General features: G+C 42.1%; 1 protein-coding gene across 1 annotated transcript in view; it reads left to right on the forward strand.

The window, feature by feature from the left end:
* The window catches only part of LOC134579016 (uncharacterized), a 31,236-nt gene extending 22,432 nt beyond the window's left edge, over positions 1-8,804 (forward strand). Inside the window, exons 5-7 of the mRNA XM_063438154.1 lie at positions 4,168-4,266; positions 4,583-4,694; positions 6,141-8,804. Of these exons, the coding sequence (XP_063294224.1) occupies positions 4,168-4,266; positions 4,583-4,694; positions 6,141-7,099 (1,170 nt within the window). The 3' untranslated portion in view covers positions 7,100-8,804. The remainder of the gene's footprint in view (positions 1-4,167; positions 4,267-4,582; positions 4,695-6,140) is intronic.
* Positions 8,805-12,567: the final 3,763 nt, after the last annotated feature.

A 12,567-nucleotide genomic window follows, 5' to 3' on the forward strand; every position in this document is an offset into this window, starting at 1 on the left:
GCTGAATGTGGATGGGCTCCAGTAACTCTGTATATACTGTGCTGAATGTGGATGGGCTCCAGTAACTCTGTATATACTGTGCTGAATGTGGATGGGTTCCAGTAACTCTGTATATACTGTGCTGAATGTGGATGGGTTCCAGTAACTCTGTATATACTGTGCTGAATGTGAATGGGTTCCAGTAACTCTGTATATACTGTGCTGAATGTGGATGGGTTCCAGTAACTCTGTATATACTGTGCTGCATGTGGATGGGTTCCAGTAACTCTGTATATACTGTGCTGAATGTGGATGGGCTCCAGTAACTCTGTATATACTGTGCTGAATGTGGATGGGTTCCAGTAACTCTGTATATACTGTGCTGAATGTGTATGGGTCCCAGTAACTCTGTATATACAGTGCTGAATGTGTATGGGTTCCAGTAACTCTGTATATACTGTGCTGAATGTGAATGGGTTCCAGTAACTCTGTATATACTGTGCTGAATGTGGATGGGTTCCAGTAACTCTGTATATACTGTGCTGAATGTGTATGGGTTCCAGTAACGGTATATCCTGTGCTGAATGTGGATGGGCTCCAGTAACTCTGTATATACTGTGCTGAATGTGGATGGGTCCCAGTAACTCTGTATATACTGTGCTGAATGTGGATGGGTTCCAGTAACTCTGTATATACTGTGCTGAATGTGGATGGGTTCCAGTAACTGTATATACTGTGCTGAATGTGTATGGGTTCCAGTAACTCTGTATATACTGTGCTGAATGTGGATGGGTTCCAGTAACTCTGTATATACTGTGCTGAATGTGAATGGGTTCCAGTAACTCTGTATATACTGTGCTGAATGTGGATGGGTTCCAGTAACTCTGTATATACTGTGCTGAATGTGGATGGGTTCCAGTAACTCTGTATATACTGTGCTGAATGTGTATGGGTCCCAGTAACTCTGTATATACTGTGCTGAATGTGGATGGGTTCCAGTAACTCTGTATATACTGTGCTGAATGTGTATGGGTCCCAGTAACTCTGTATATACAGTGCTGAATGTGTATGGGTTCCAGTAACTCTGTATATACTGTGCTGAATGTGAATGGGTTCCAGTAACTCTGTATATACTGTGCTGAATGTGGATGGGTTCCAGTAACTCTGTATATACTGTGCTGAATGTGTATGGGTTCCAGTAACGGTATATCCTGTGCTGAATGTGGATGGGCTCCAGTAACTCTGTATATACTGTGCTGAATGTGGATGGGTCCCAGTAACTCTGTATATACTGTGCTGAATGTGGATGGGTTCCAGTAACTCTGTATATACTGTGCTGAATGTGGATGGGTTCCAGTAACTGTATATACTGTGCTGAATGTGTATGGGTTCCAGTAACTCTGTATATACTGTGCTGAATGTGGATGGGTTCCAGTAACTCTGTATATACTGTGCTGAATGTGGATGGGTTCCAGTAACTCTGTATATACTGTGCTGAATGTGGATGGGTTCCAGTAACTCTGTATATACTGTGCTGAATGTGGATGGGTTCCAGTAACTCTGTATATACTGTGCTGAATGTGGATGGGTTCCAGTAACTCTGTATATACTGTGCTGAATGTGTATGGGTTCCAGTAACTCTGTATATACTGTGCTGAATGTGGATGGGTTCCAGTAACTCTGTATATACTGTGCTGAATGTGGATGGGTTCCAGTAACTCTGTATATACTGTGCTGAATGTGGATGGGTTCCAGTAACTCTGTATATACTGTGCTGAATGTGGATGGGTTCCAGTAACTCTGTATATACTGTGCTGAATGTGGATGGGTTCCAGTAACTCTGTATATACTGTGCTGAATGTGGATGGGTTCCAGTAACTCTGTATATACTGTGCTGAATGTGGATGGGTTCCAGTAACTCTGTATATACTGTGCTGAATGTGGATGGGTTCCAGTAACTCTGTATATACTGTGCTGAATGTGGATGGGTTCCAGTAACTCTGTATATACTGTGCTGAATGTGGATGGGTTCCAGTAACTCTGTATATACTGTGCTGAATGTGGATGGGCTTCCAGTAACTCTGTATATACTGTGCTGAATGTGTATGGGTCCCAGTAACTCTGTATATACTGTGCTGAATGTGGATGGGTTCCAGTAACTCTGTATATACTGTGCTGAATGTGGATGGGTTCCAGTAACTCTGTATATACTGTGCTGAATGTGGATGGGTTCCAGTAACTCTGTATATACTGTGCTGAATGTGGATGGGTTCCAGTAACTCTGTATATACTGTGCTGAATGTGGATGGGTTCCAGTAACTCTGTATATACTGTGCTGAATGTGGATGGGTTCCAGTAACTCTGTATATACTGTGCTGAATGTGGATGGGTTCCAGTAACTCTGTATATACTGTGCTGAATGTGGATGGGTTCCAGTAACTCTGTATATACTGTGCTGAATGTGGATGGGTTCCAGTAACTCTGTATATACTGTGCTGAATGTGGATGGGTTCCAGTAACTCTGTATATACTGTGCTGAATGTGGATGGGCTCCAGTAACTCTGTATATACTGTGCTGAATGTAGATGGGTTCCAGTAACTCTGTATATACTGTGCTGAATGTGGATGGGTTCCAGTAACTCTGTATATACTGTGCTGAATGTGGATGGGTTCCAGTAACTCTGTATATACTGTGCTGAATGTGTATGGGTTCCAGTAACTCTGTATATACTGTGCTGAATGTGGATGGGTTCCAGTAACTCTGTATATACTGTGCTGAATGTGGATGGGTTCCAGTAACTCTGTATATACTGTGCTGAATGTGGATGGGCTCCAGTAACTCTGTATATACTGTGCTGAATGTGGATGGGTTCCAGTAACTCTGTATATACAGTGCTGAATGTGGATGGGTTCCAGTAACTCTGTATATACTGTGCTGAATGTGGATGGGTTCCAGTAACTCTGTATATACTGTGCTGAATGTGTATGGGTTCCAGTAACTCTGTATATACTGTGCTGAATGTGGATGGGTTCCAGTAACTCTGTATATACAGTGCTGAATGTGGATGGGCTCCAGTAACTCTGTATATACTGTGCTGAATGTGGATGGGTTCCAGTAACTCTGTATATACTGTGCTGAATGTGGATGGGTTCCAGTAACTCTGTATATACTGTGCTGAATGTGGATGGGTTCCAGTAACTCTGTATATACAGTGCTGAATGTGGATGGGTTCCAATAACTCTGTATATACTGTGCTGAATGTGGATGGGTTCCAGTAACTCTGTATATACTGTGCTGAATGTGGATGGGTTCCAGTAACTCTGTATATACTGTGCTGAATGTGGATGGGTTCCAGTAACTCTGTATATACAGTGCTGAATGTGGATGGGTTCCAGTAACTCTGTATATACAGTGCTGAATGTGGATGGGTTCCAGTAACTCTGTATATACAGTGCTGAATGTGGATGGGTTCCAGTAACTCTGTATATACTGTGCTGAATGTGGATGGGTTCCAGTAACTCTGTATATACTGTGCTGAATGTGTATGGGTTCCAGTAACTCTGTATATACTGTGCTGAATCTGGATGGGTTCCAGTAACTCTGTATATACTGTGCTGAATGTGGATGGGTTCCAGTAACTCTGTATATACTGTGCTGAATGTGGATGGGTTCCAGTAACTCTGTATATACTGTGCTGAATCTGGATGGGTTCCAGTAACTCTGTATATACTGTGCTGAATGTGGATGGGTTCCAGTAACTCTGTATATACTGTGCTGATGCTGTTTGTTTACTTTTTACAGCATCAATTTAATATTTTTAGATAAGATTTAGACTTTTCAAAGGATTTATTCTTTTTGGATAACATTTTTGAAATGATTTCATATTTTGAAAAATACGAACATTTTTGGATATAATAATTTATTTTATATATATGTATATATAATATCTCTTGTAAGTTTATCCAAAAAAACATGATGGTTTTTGAAAAGCTTGTCTAAAAATGTCAAATGGATGGCTCCTTTCACATTTTAGCAATATTTCTTGGATTAAGTCATCCGTTTCTATTATAACTCTGTCAGGCTTTAGGTGTAATGTACATAATATTTAACAACTCTGATCGAACCTGGAGTACGGTTACCCTACAGAAACCTGAAGAGATGTTAATGATGACGTTGTATCATTGCAGACCAAGCTTCAAAATGAATATGGAGAGTCCTTTGTGGCTGCTCTCGAGAGACTTTTATGGGAACTGTTACATAGAATGCAGTCAATTCTCAATCACAAGGTAACATGTAATAGAGTTTGGGTTGAAGTGGAAGCAGCGATCATACAAACGTTATTTAAAGAGTGACTGTCACATAGTATGACTTGATCTTAAAGAAAATACTTTAGAAATCGATTCGGGGCCAAATTAATACACCAAAAGAACATTTTAAAGTCTGCCGATTTTTTTTCTTGCAAAGTAGGCTGGTTCAGTAATTTGTAGTGTTGGGCTGCTAGACTATCTTAATTGCGATATAGGTAGCATTTGTAAGTACTTTAATAATGGATTTGATTAAGTTTGAGTAGTTGGTAATTGATTAACTATTCATATATTTTAGGCATCAAATTTAGATAAAACTCTTACAGAGTCCCCAGAAAACCAGATTGTCTCTCTTGAGCCATCGCATCAGCTGCAACAAAGACCACACTCTCACCATCGAGATGCTTCAGGTAATTTAGTGAATCCTATGAAATGAAGAAAACTTTGATTCTTTGTCACTTCTTAACCTTTACACAAAAAAAAAATGCAAAACATGGCTATTAAAATGATGCTGCAAACCTCCTATTGATAAGCAAAGATTGTCATGGTGTTTGGCAAGGTGTCCATCTACAAATCCTAGCCATCATGAAATGTCCTATTTATATCCTATTCTCGGGGCAGTAATCCTATCTGTCATGTGACCATTAGACATGCTAACATGTTGAGTCCGGTGTTGCTGCCAGTAATCAATTGTAACGTATAAGGCAATAAAGGTCGTGTAACGAGACGTGCTCTCGGCCTCCACTGTAAATAGTGCAATTTATAGTGTCTGCATGGTGAGGGACTTAGAATCATTTCTCTGTGCTGCTGACACTTATGCGTGCATCACAAGTGTGGCTCATGCCGTGTTGACATCACTAAATACCCACAATGCATCTTGCAACATCTCCAGGTTCTTAGCACTCAGGCACACACTAGGCATTGTGGGATTTTGCGATTGGCAGTGTGGGAGGGTAAATCCTTTAATCCAGGTCACTGCATGCGTATCCGGTAAGTATTTCCTTCAATCCACATAATTGTCTATTAGGCCAACAGAGTGTATTGGTTAACATATTAGCAGTTTCTGGAAAAGGGCTCTTTTCCCAGCTTGGGTAAAAATGGGTCCACGTTAATATCCTTCAATCTGCTATAGACAGCTGAGATTGAAAATGCTACATCTTCCCCTGATTTTTGTAGCTTTCCCAAGATGAAGGGTTATTGTTTAACAGTAAAAACATGCTGGTTTTACAAGGTGCTTCTTGCAGAAATGTTACAATGACTCCTGTGAGGCCGGGGTAAATTTTAAACATCCAGCATATTGTACTAATACAGACACACGCTCTTTACCCAATTCGAGTTAACTGTAATATGAATTGCAAAGTTCAGGCAAAATAGCGCAGTTCTAACAATTCTTCTACATTGTTATAGCGAGCGCTTAGCTATTTAATCTGATATTTTCAGATCATTGTTTTTAGTAGATTAACCCCAAAGCTGATAAAGATGTCTTCTGCCAAGTTGATAGGAACGCCTTTGAGGACATTATATAGAAGCGATGGGGATTTATTCACTAAGCTGTGCATTGTAGTCAGTTCTAAAACCAAACTGCAGTGTTGACCAGATGGAAATGATCTCCAACATAATGGAGGTTTTGTTTTGTCTTATAGTTTGCAATCCTGAACTTGCCTCAGTACTCTGTTACGTAATCCATCATCTGAGCAAAATTAAGGGTTTGGAATGGCATCACGTTGAACAGGATGTGTGAAAAAGCATGTGTGCAAATTATATCAAACAAAATAAAAAACCAAAGATTGTGAAATCCAAATTAAAGTGTAATTTGAGGAGCTTGAAAAGCTATTATTTTTCCTTTCTATTTTTAGATACATCAAGCACTCCTTGCCATACTTGTACTGAAGACCCAGCAGGAAGAGATCAGCATGGAGACTCTTTATCTTACAAAAGCAGTGCCTGGTCTGCAGGAGAACAGAAACTGGATAAGACTTTACAAGCTCTGCGTGAAACAAGTCAGGAGTTCACAGATCCCAAACTAGCCAGCGACTGCAGACTTAGCAGGGTCCCTGTGCAGAATGTTGCCAACTCTCAGAAGTTTTTAGATGAAACGGTAATTGAGCAGGAGCCGGACCCCAATATCTCTATTTTCTATTCTGAGTACCCAAATGCACAGCATCCTGTTTTTGACATTTTTGGCTGGGACATTAGTGAAGCTTTGGAGGTAAACCATCTAAATAAACTTTCACCACCAAACCCTTTGCAGTCACAGGAATTTGACGACGTTTTGTTGGGCAAACAGGTTCTGCCAAGCTTGTCCAGGGATGTCACAAGGAGCACTTCACCGTCAGTGGGCTGTGACGTGCTGGAATTGCCAGGAACCCATGAGAAAAGCAGGCTGGCATGTGCTACAGAACAGGAGCAAGATGTCTTGCAGGCCAATGAAATTCTGCATCGTTGGCAAAGTGCTGCCCTCACAGATGTTCCACATCAGTCACTGCACTGTGTAGGGCAGGACTCCTATAAACTGGGTCCTCACACTAGGAGCGTGGCAGGGAGGACTACATTGTTCAACTGTTCTGTGCCAATGCCAGTGTCCTTTAAATACCAACCAATGGTGATCCTGACGCAATTACCAGTGGAAAACGTTAGCACACCTAACAAGTGCACAGAACAGGAAGATGCCAAATCTTCAGCAAGTGAGATGGTGCCCCCTACAGATGACACTGAGCTTTCATACGCCACAACTTGGAGGGATTCTGAAAGCTGGATGGACACGTGCTCTGGTGACTGTGGCAGTGATCCTGATTATGTACCGGGTTGCTTTTAAAGAGAGCCGTTCATTGTGTTGGGGTGTGTGTGTATTCCTGAGCCAATCACTGTTTTGGGACATTACCTACATCTATGAATCAAAGACTGAGTATTGTCTGTATATAATGTATCCTTTTATCTTTGGAATATAAGCTTCCAGTTCTCTGCTGACCATCAGCTAATTGATAATGATGGCAAATTTAGTTCAGAAATACCTTGGATGCCCACACTGGGCATCACTAGAAAGCAGGGCTTGGGACCGGGCAGACGGTCCTAGGCTCACTCTTCCTTGTTTGTTGCCCAGTTATCCCCGAGAGAATGCACTTGGGCTGTATATAAGCATTCTGCTTTATTCTCGGATCACCATTTTCAAAGCCATATTGTGATAACACAGCGTTGTGCCCCCTGCTCCTGTGGCCGCTACATGGCTCAGAATATTCCTATCATGAATTGCTCTATGTGCAATGTGATTTAGTCAATATGGTGTCGCAACCAATGGGGAATTATTTTTTTTTCTTACAGCAGCGAGGTTGGACATTCTGTTCCCGTTGTGTTTACACTAAACTTAATATTCATTCCAGGAGAGCTGAACATACACTCATTCCCGGAAGCTCATAAAAAGAAGAGACCGACATTTGCTGAAACAGGCAAACACTGTTGGACATATTTTGCAAACGTGCATATACACACTAAACTGTGAATTGAGGAGAAGTTACCAGGGAATAGTACATTTTCAGCCGAAATAGCCCTATTTGAAAACTCCGGGGTTGGCAACCTATAGCATGTGAGACTGCCAGATTCAATTGGGCCAGATGGTGAGATCAGAGGAGCCATCCCAGGGTGCTCCAGCACACGGAGTATAAGGGATCCTGTGTTCTGCACATCCAGTGGGTGCATATGCAACCGATTCACGATCTGCCTCTTCCCAGTGATTCAGAGCATTGCTGCGTTTTCCCATGATTATGCTCTGACTCCTGGTAACATGTCAAACTACAGACAGAGCCAGGGGAGGTCTGCACCCGTGGAAGGTGCAGACTGCAAGTTCCACCACTTGGCCACCAGGGATTTTGAGGATTCATGCCCCTCTCTCTGGGCAAAGTAAGCCAAGAGGTAGTGGTTAATTACTTTATTTTCGCAAACACACACAACCACAACACATACACAACCCATACGCACAAAATACCACTAACAGACCACATTCACACACAAAACCTACAAGCAAACCCCTCCACACACCTTAACACAAACGGCTCACATACAAAACTACGTACAGCCCACATGTGCACTTGCATAACACCACAAACATCCCACACGTATGCATAAAACCGACCCTCATATACAATCTCACTAAGCGCCCATAAATAACACCAGACAAATTTCTTTGCATACCCTATGGGTCTTCAAAGTTTTACTTTGGCACAGCACCACCAAAAGGTTGCCTAGCCCTGCTCTGTTTAATCTTTCATCCCAACACAGCTGTTTTTGACAATTGGCAATTCATATCTCCCAAATTGTGTTTCGAGAACACCTTGATTAGCGCACAAAATGCAACTGCCAAATAATTTAGTGTCTTGGCCTGGACTCCTTTACCGCAGGAATGTCATAGTTAATCATAATATAATATTTGTAGCATTGAAGTTACATGAAAGATCTAGATATAATAAATATAACTGTATGTGTTTGTATGATGATACAATGCTGAATTACAATTATTTTTACATTTTTTTTTTTTATTCATTGTCATTTTTCTTTTCTCCTAACAATGTTTAAAAGAGAACATGAGCATGGGTTAGAACAAACAATAAGGTGCAAGAAAACACCAAACCTCCTGTACAATGACAGCTACACATACTTTTGACACTAGTGTAAAATGGAATCGTGCTTTTTTTTTGTTGATGTTGAATTTTTTTTTATTGTTTTTTAAAACACATGGGGGGGATACAGAAAGGAAGAGGGGGATGGGGGGAAGGCATATCACAAATTCTTTACATTCTCAGAGCAGTTTATTCGCACAAACATTCAGGGATTGCAGTCAGGCGACCCCAGAACATAGAACCTATTGGGTCAGTTACAGGTGGTGCTACGCCTGAATTTATATCAGTGACTGTGTGACCACTATTGTGATGGCTGTAAATGTAAGGAGCCACCAAACTCAGCTGTCCGTCAGGAGGTTTGGGGTGGTGATGCGACCTTGCATGGTGTAATATAATATAGTGCTTTCCCGTATAGGTGTCAAGGTAAAATGCTAGTGAGCAACTGGTAGCAGAGTATAGTATGACTGACCGTGTGGTCTCAAGCATATCGGGGCATGGCGCATCCCAACCAGTATTTGGCAGCAGAGAATAACACAGTTAAGTATGAGTTACCTAGGTATAATTAGACAAGTGTGGTTGTACAATCGTGTTAGGGGCGCCGATCTCCACAGCTCCCAGGCCTCTATAGACATTTTTAAAACGAAGTTCGTAAATGTGTTGTTGGTCGATTTCATTAAGAATGTTGTGGTGTGAGGGGGATTTCCATGCTCTTGCTATGGAGCTGTAAGAATATGATACATCAGTTTACTCTCGTGGTTAGGAACAGTTTCTGGTAGGTCCAGCAAGGGATACGTTCTGGTTCGAAGGGTATCGAGCTGGTCCTGACATTTAGTATCAGTTGGTGCACTTGTGTCCACAAGAACATTATAGACGCACAGTGCCACCGAATGTGTAACATGTCTCCGTTTACTAGACACATCTCCAGCATAATGGTGAGGCGTTTGGATAGATTTTGTTGATCTTGGTGGGGACCATGTACCATCGGTACAGGTGTTTCCCATGTTCTAGTAATGCGGAAGCCTTAATATAGTTCTGTGGGATATTAGGAATTTTATCCCACTGTAACATGGGAATATCGCAATTTAGGTCTATTGTCCATCTCTTGGCAGAAGCAGACCCAGCGAAAGGTGTGAAGTCTAGGAGTAACTGGTAACACATGAAGATTGGCTTACATTGTGGCTGGAGTTTTGCATTAATACAAAGTTGTTCCCATACTGATCTTTCGAGGGTTTGCATCCCTGTATTTTCTTGTTCAGAAACTATTTCAGTTGGAGGGAGGAAAAGTGGGAGGTTATAGGTAGGGCATATTTAGAGGATAGTGTGGTGTAATCAGTTAGTCCATCTTGAGAGAATAAATGAAAGAGGTGTGTTGCACCGCTGTCTCACTTGGCATACCACGTGGGGATACAATAAAGGAGGGCCTTAACTGGTATTGCTAGCGAGAGATTTTGGGAGCTACTAGGCTTAGACCTATAGGTGTCCCAGATGTGGAAAGTTATACGTAGTTGGGGGGGAGAGAGTTTAAACCTGGGCGGCACAGTTTTGGTAGCCAGAGAAGGGTCATCCAATTATGCGGTTGTAACAAACGCCTCTCTAGTCTCTTCCACTGAGGGGTACTTTTTATTTATTTTTATGGTTTTCCTTGTTCTATATAATGGGTAACCCTCATTGAAGTGCCATGGCATTGTGGTCAGGATGCATGGAATGCACACAGTATGTTTGGTTCTTATTGTCAGAATTGGGTTTGAAACCTGTATGTAATGCATCCAGACAGAGAGTTATATTGAGAAACCATCATGCGCCGGGACGTTTCAATGATTTTACCTTAAAGATGAACAATTTGCAATAAAGGTGCCCTATCCAAAGGAGAAAGCAAACATCAGGAAGAAAACAAAAGGGATACGGCAAAGAATCCGGGTTTTTGACAAATATTTTCTGTTTGGTGTCTTACAGTGAGTGTAACAGGACAGGTCAGTAAGACATGTAACGGTGCGCTAGTTATGTGTTTGCCTTGTGTGCACAATTAGTATCACGGTGCTGGGGTCAATGAGACATGTAACAGTGCACTTAGCTGTGGGTTTGGCTTTCCTGATCCGTTATCTGGTGCAGCCGGTGGCTTTTGCAGTCCTGGGTGCTGAATGATGTAATCGGAGGAGAGTGTCAGGCAGGAGTCCTTCGTTATGCCCTACTGTGAACCCTGATTGCAGCTCGGGGAGGTATGGCCTTTGTACCATTCTTTCATACAGTCATTACTGGTCGAAGCTTGAACACTGGCCTTGGGGGATTGACGTAACAGAGGTGTGACAGAGTTAAACATATAATTGTTTTGGGTTCCACAGACACCAGAGAAGCTTTCATGAAAATGTAAGATCTCAGTTTGGTTCCTACAACAAACATTCTTCATCATGCCTTATTCCCATTAAACAGGAAGCATCTTAATCCTTTACATAAAATGTTATTGAGTTACTAAAAGGGGATAAAGAGGAGTTATTACACCACTAATTAAAACATTGACAGTTACTCGTTTACTTTTTACAGGTGATGCTCTATTTTCTTTTAAAGGTATATGAAAGATTTAGCAGTTAATCTCACAATCCAGTTCAGCCCTGGCACGGCCATGGCATACCTTGCTTTGAAGGAGGAGAGAACGTTTGTTGCTGATGATAACGATGACTGACAGGGAGCCAGGATGGCGGGGCTCACACAGCAGTGCTGATTTCTAAATGGAATTCTATTTCCAGACCTCCCAAACCCATACTCGATAAATGGGGGGATAAGTCAACATAATAATAATTCAAATTAAAAGTACCTATATCAACGCTGGTGGTGATGGTGCTTGAACACTTAACCCCCCTGCCCTTGTTTAAGTATTAAGGCCACCACTTGCTCAAGCTACAGGAATGGCATTATAAGGCTGACCCTAAAATGTGGGGCCTGCTGGAGACCTATGGACAATATTCCACTCCTGTCCATAACCTGCTGGAGAAGCTCCATGCCTCGCCACAGTATCTCATACTCCCTCATCGAAGCGACTCCCTGGGCTTGGTACAGTGTGTGGCCCACTGCAATCTCTCCTCCACCAAGGCCCATTGACTCCTATACGGAACAATTTGAATTTCCCACAAGGGGACTCAGAGAGGGTACACGTTTCTAGGTCTGCCCAATCCTATCCACTCTCACCATTTGCTCTGAGTTGGTAAGCTTACACCTTGGAGGTGCGGATCCACGGTCATCCCCCGAGATCTCTTAAATGCTTTTACCTCTGCCAATTGTCTCCCTTCTCCCATTATCGTTTACGACACTTAATGGGAAGAGAACTACTGCATTGATGGCACTCGCCTGTTCTGTGGAATGTCTGTCCTATATAAACAGCATCTCTTAGATGTCCTACCCCGAGGTTTGTGGGCACCTAGAGGATAAAAAAGCATGGGCAGTGAAAGACCTTCTACAGGGTGTTTTAGAACTGAAGTTAATAAAGGGGTGACTGTCAGGACCTCTGCATGTCCAGTGTCTCCCGCACGCCATTAGCATTTCTAAGTTGGAACACTACGAGTAAATTGCTGACAGGCAATGCTAACATAGTTCTCCATATTGGGTCAGGCCTATTTAAGCCGTCGTCCGTTTGTGCTTTGCTAGTTTCTGGGTTTCAGTGCTTGCGATTCTGTTCCTGTTC

Source organism: Pelobates fuscus, chromosome 12 (assembly GCF_036172605.1).
Source record: "Pelobates fuscus isolate aPelFus1 chromosome 12, aPelFus1.pri, whole genome shotgun sequence".
Taxonomy (NCBI): Eukaryota; Metazoa; Chordata; class Amphibia; order Anura; family Pelobatidae; genus Pelobates; species Pelobates fuscus.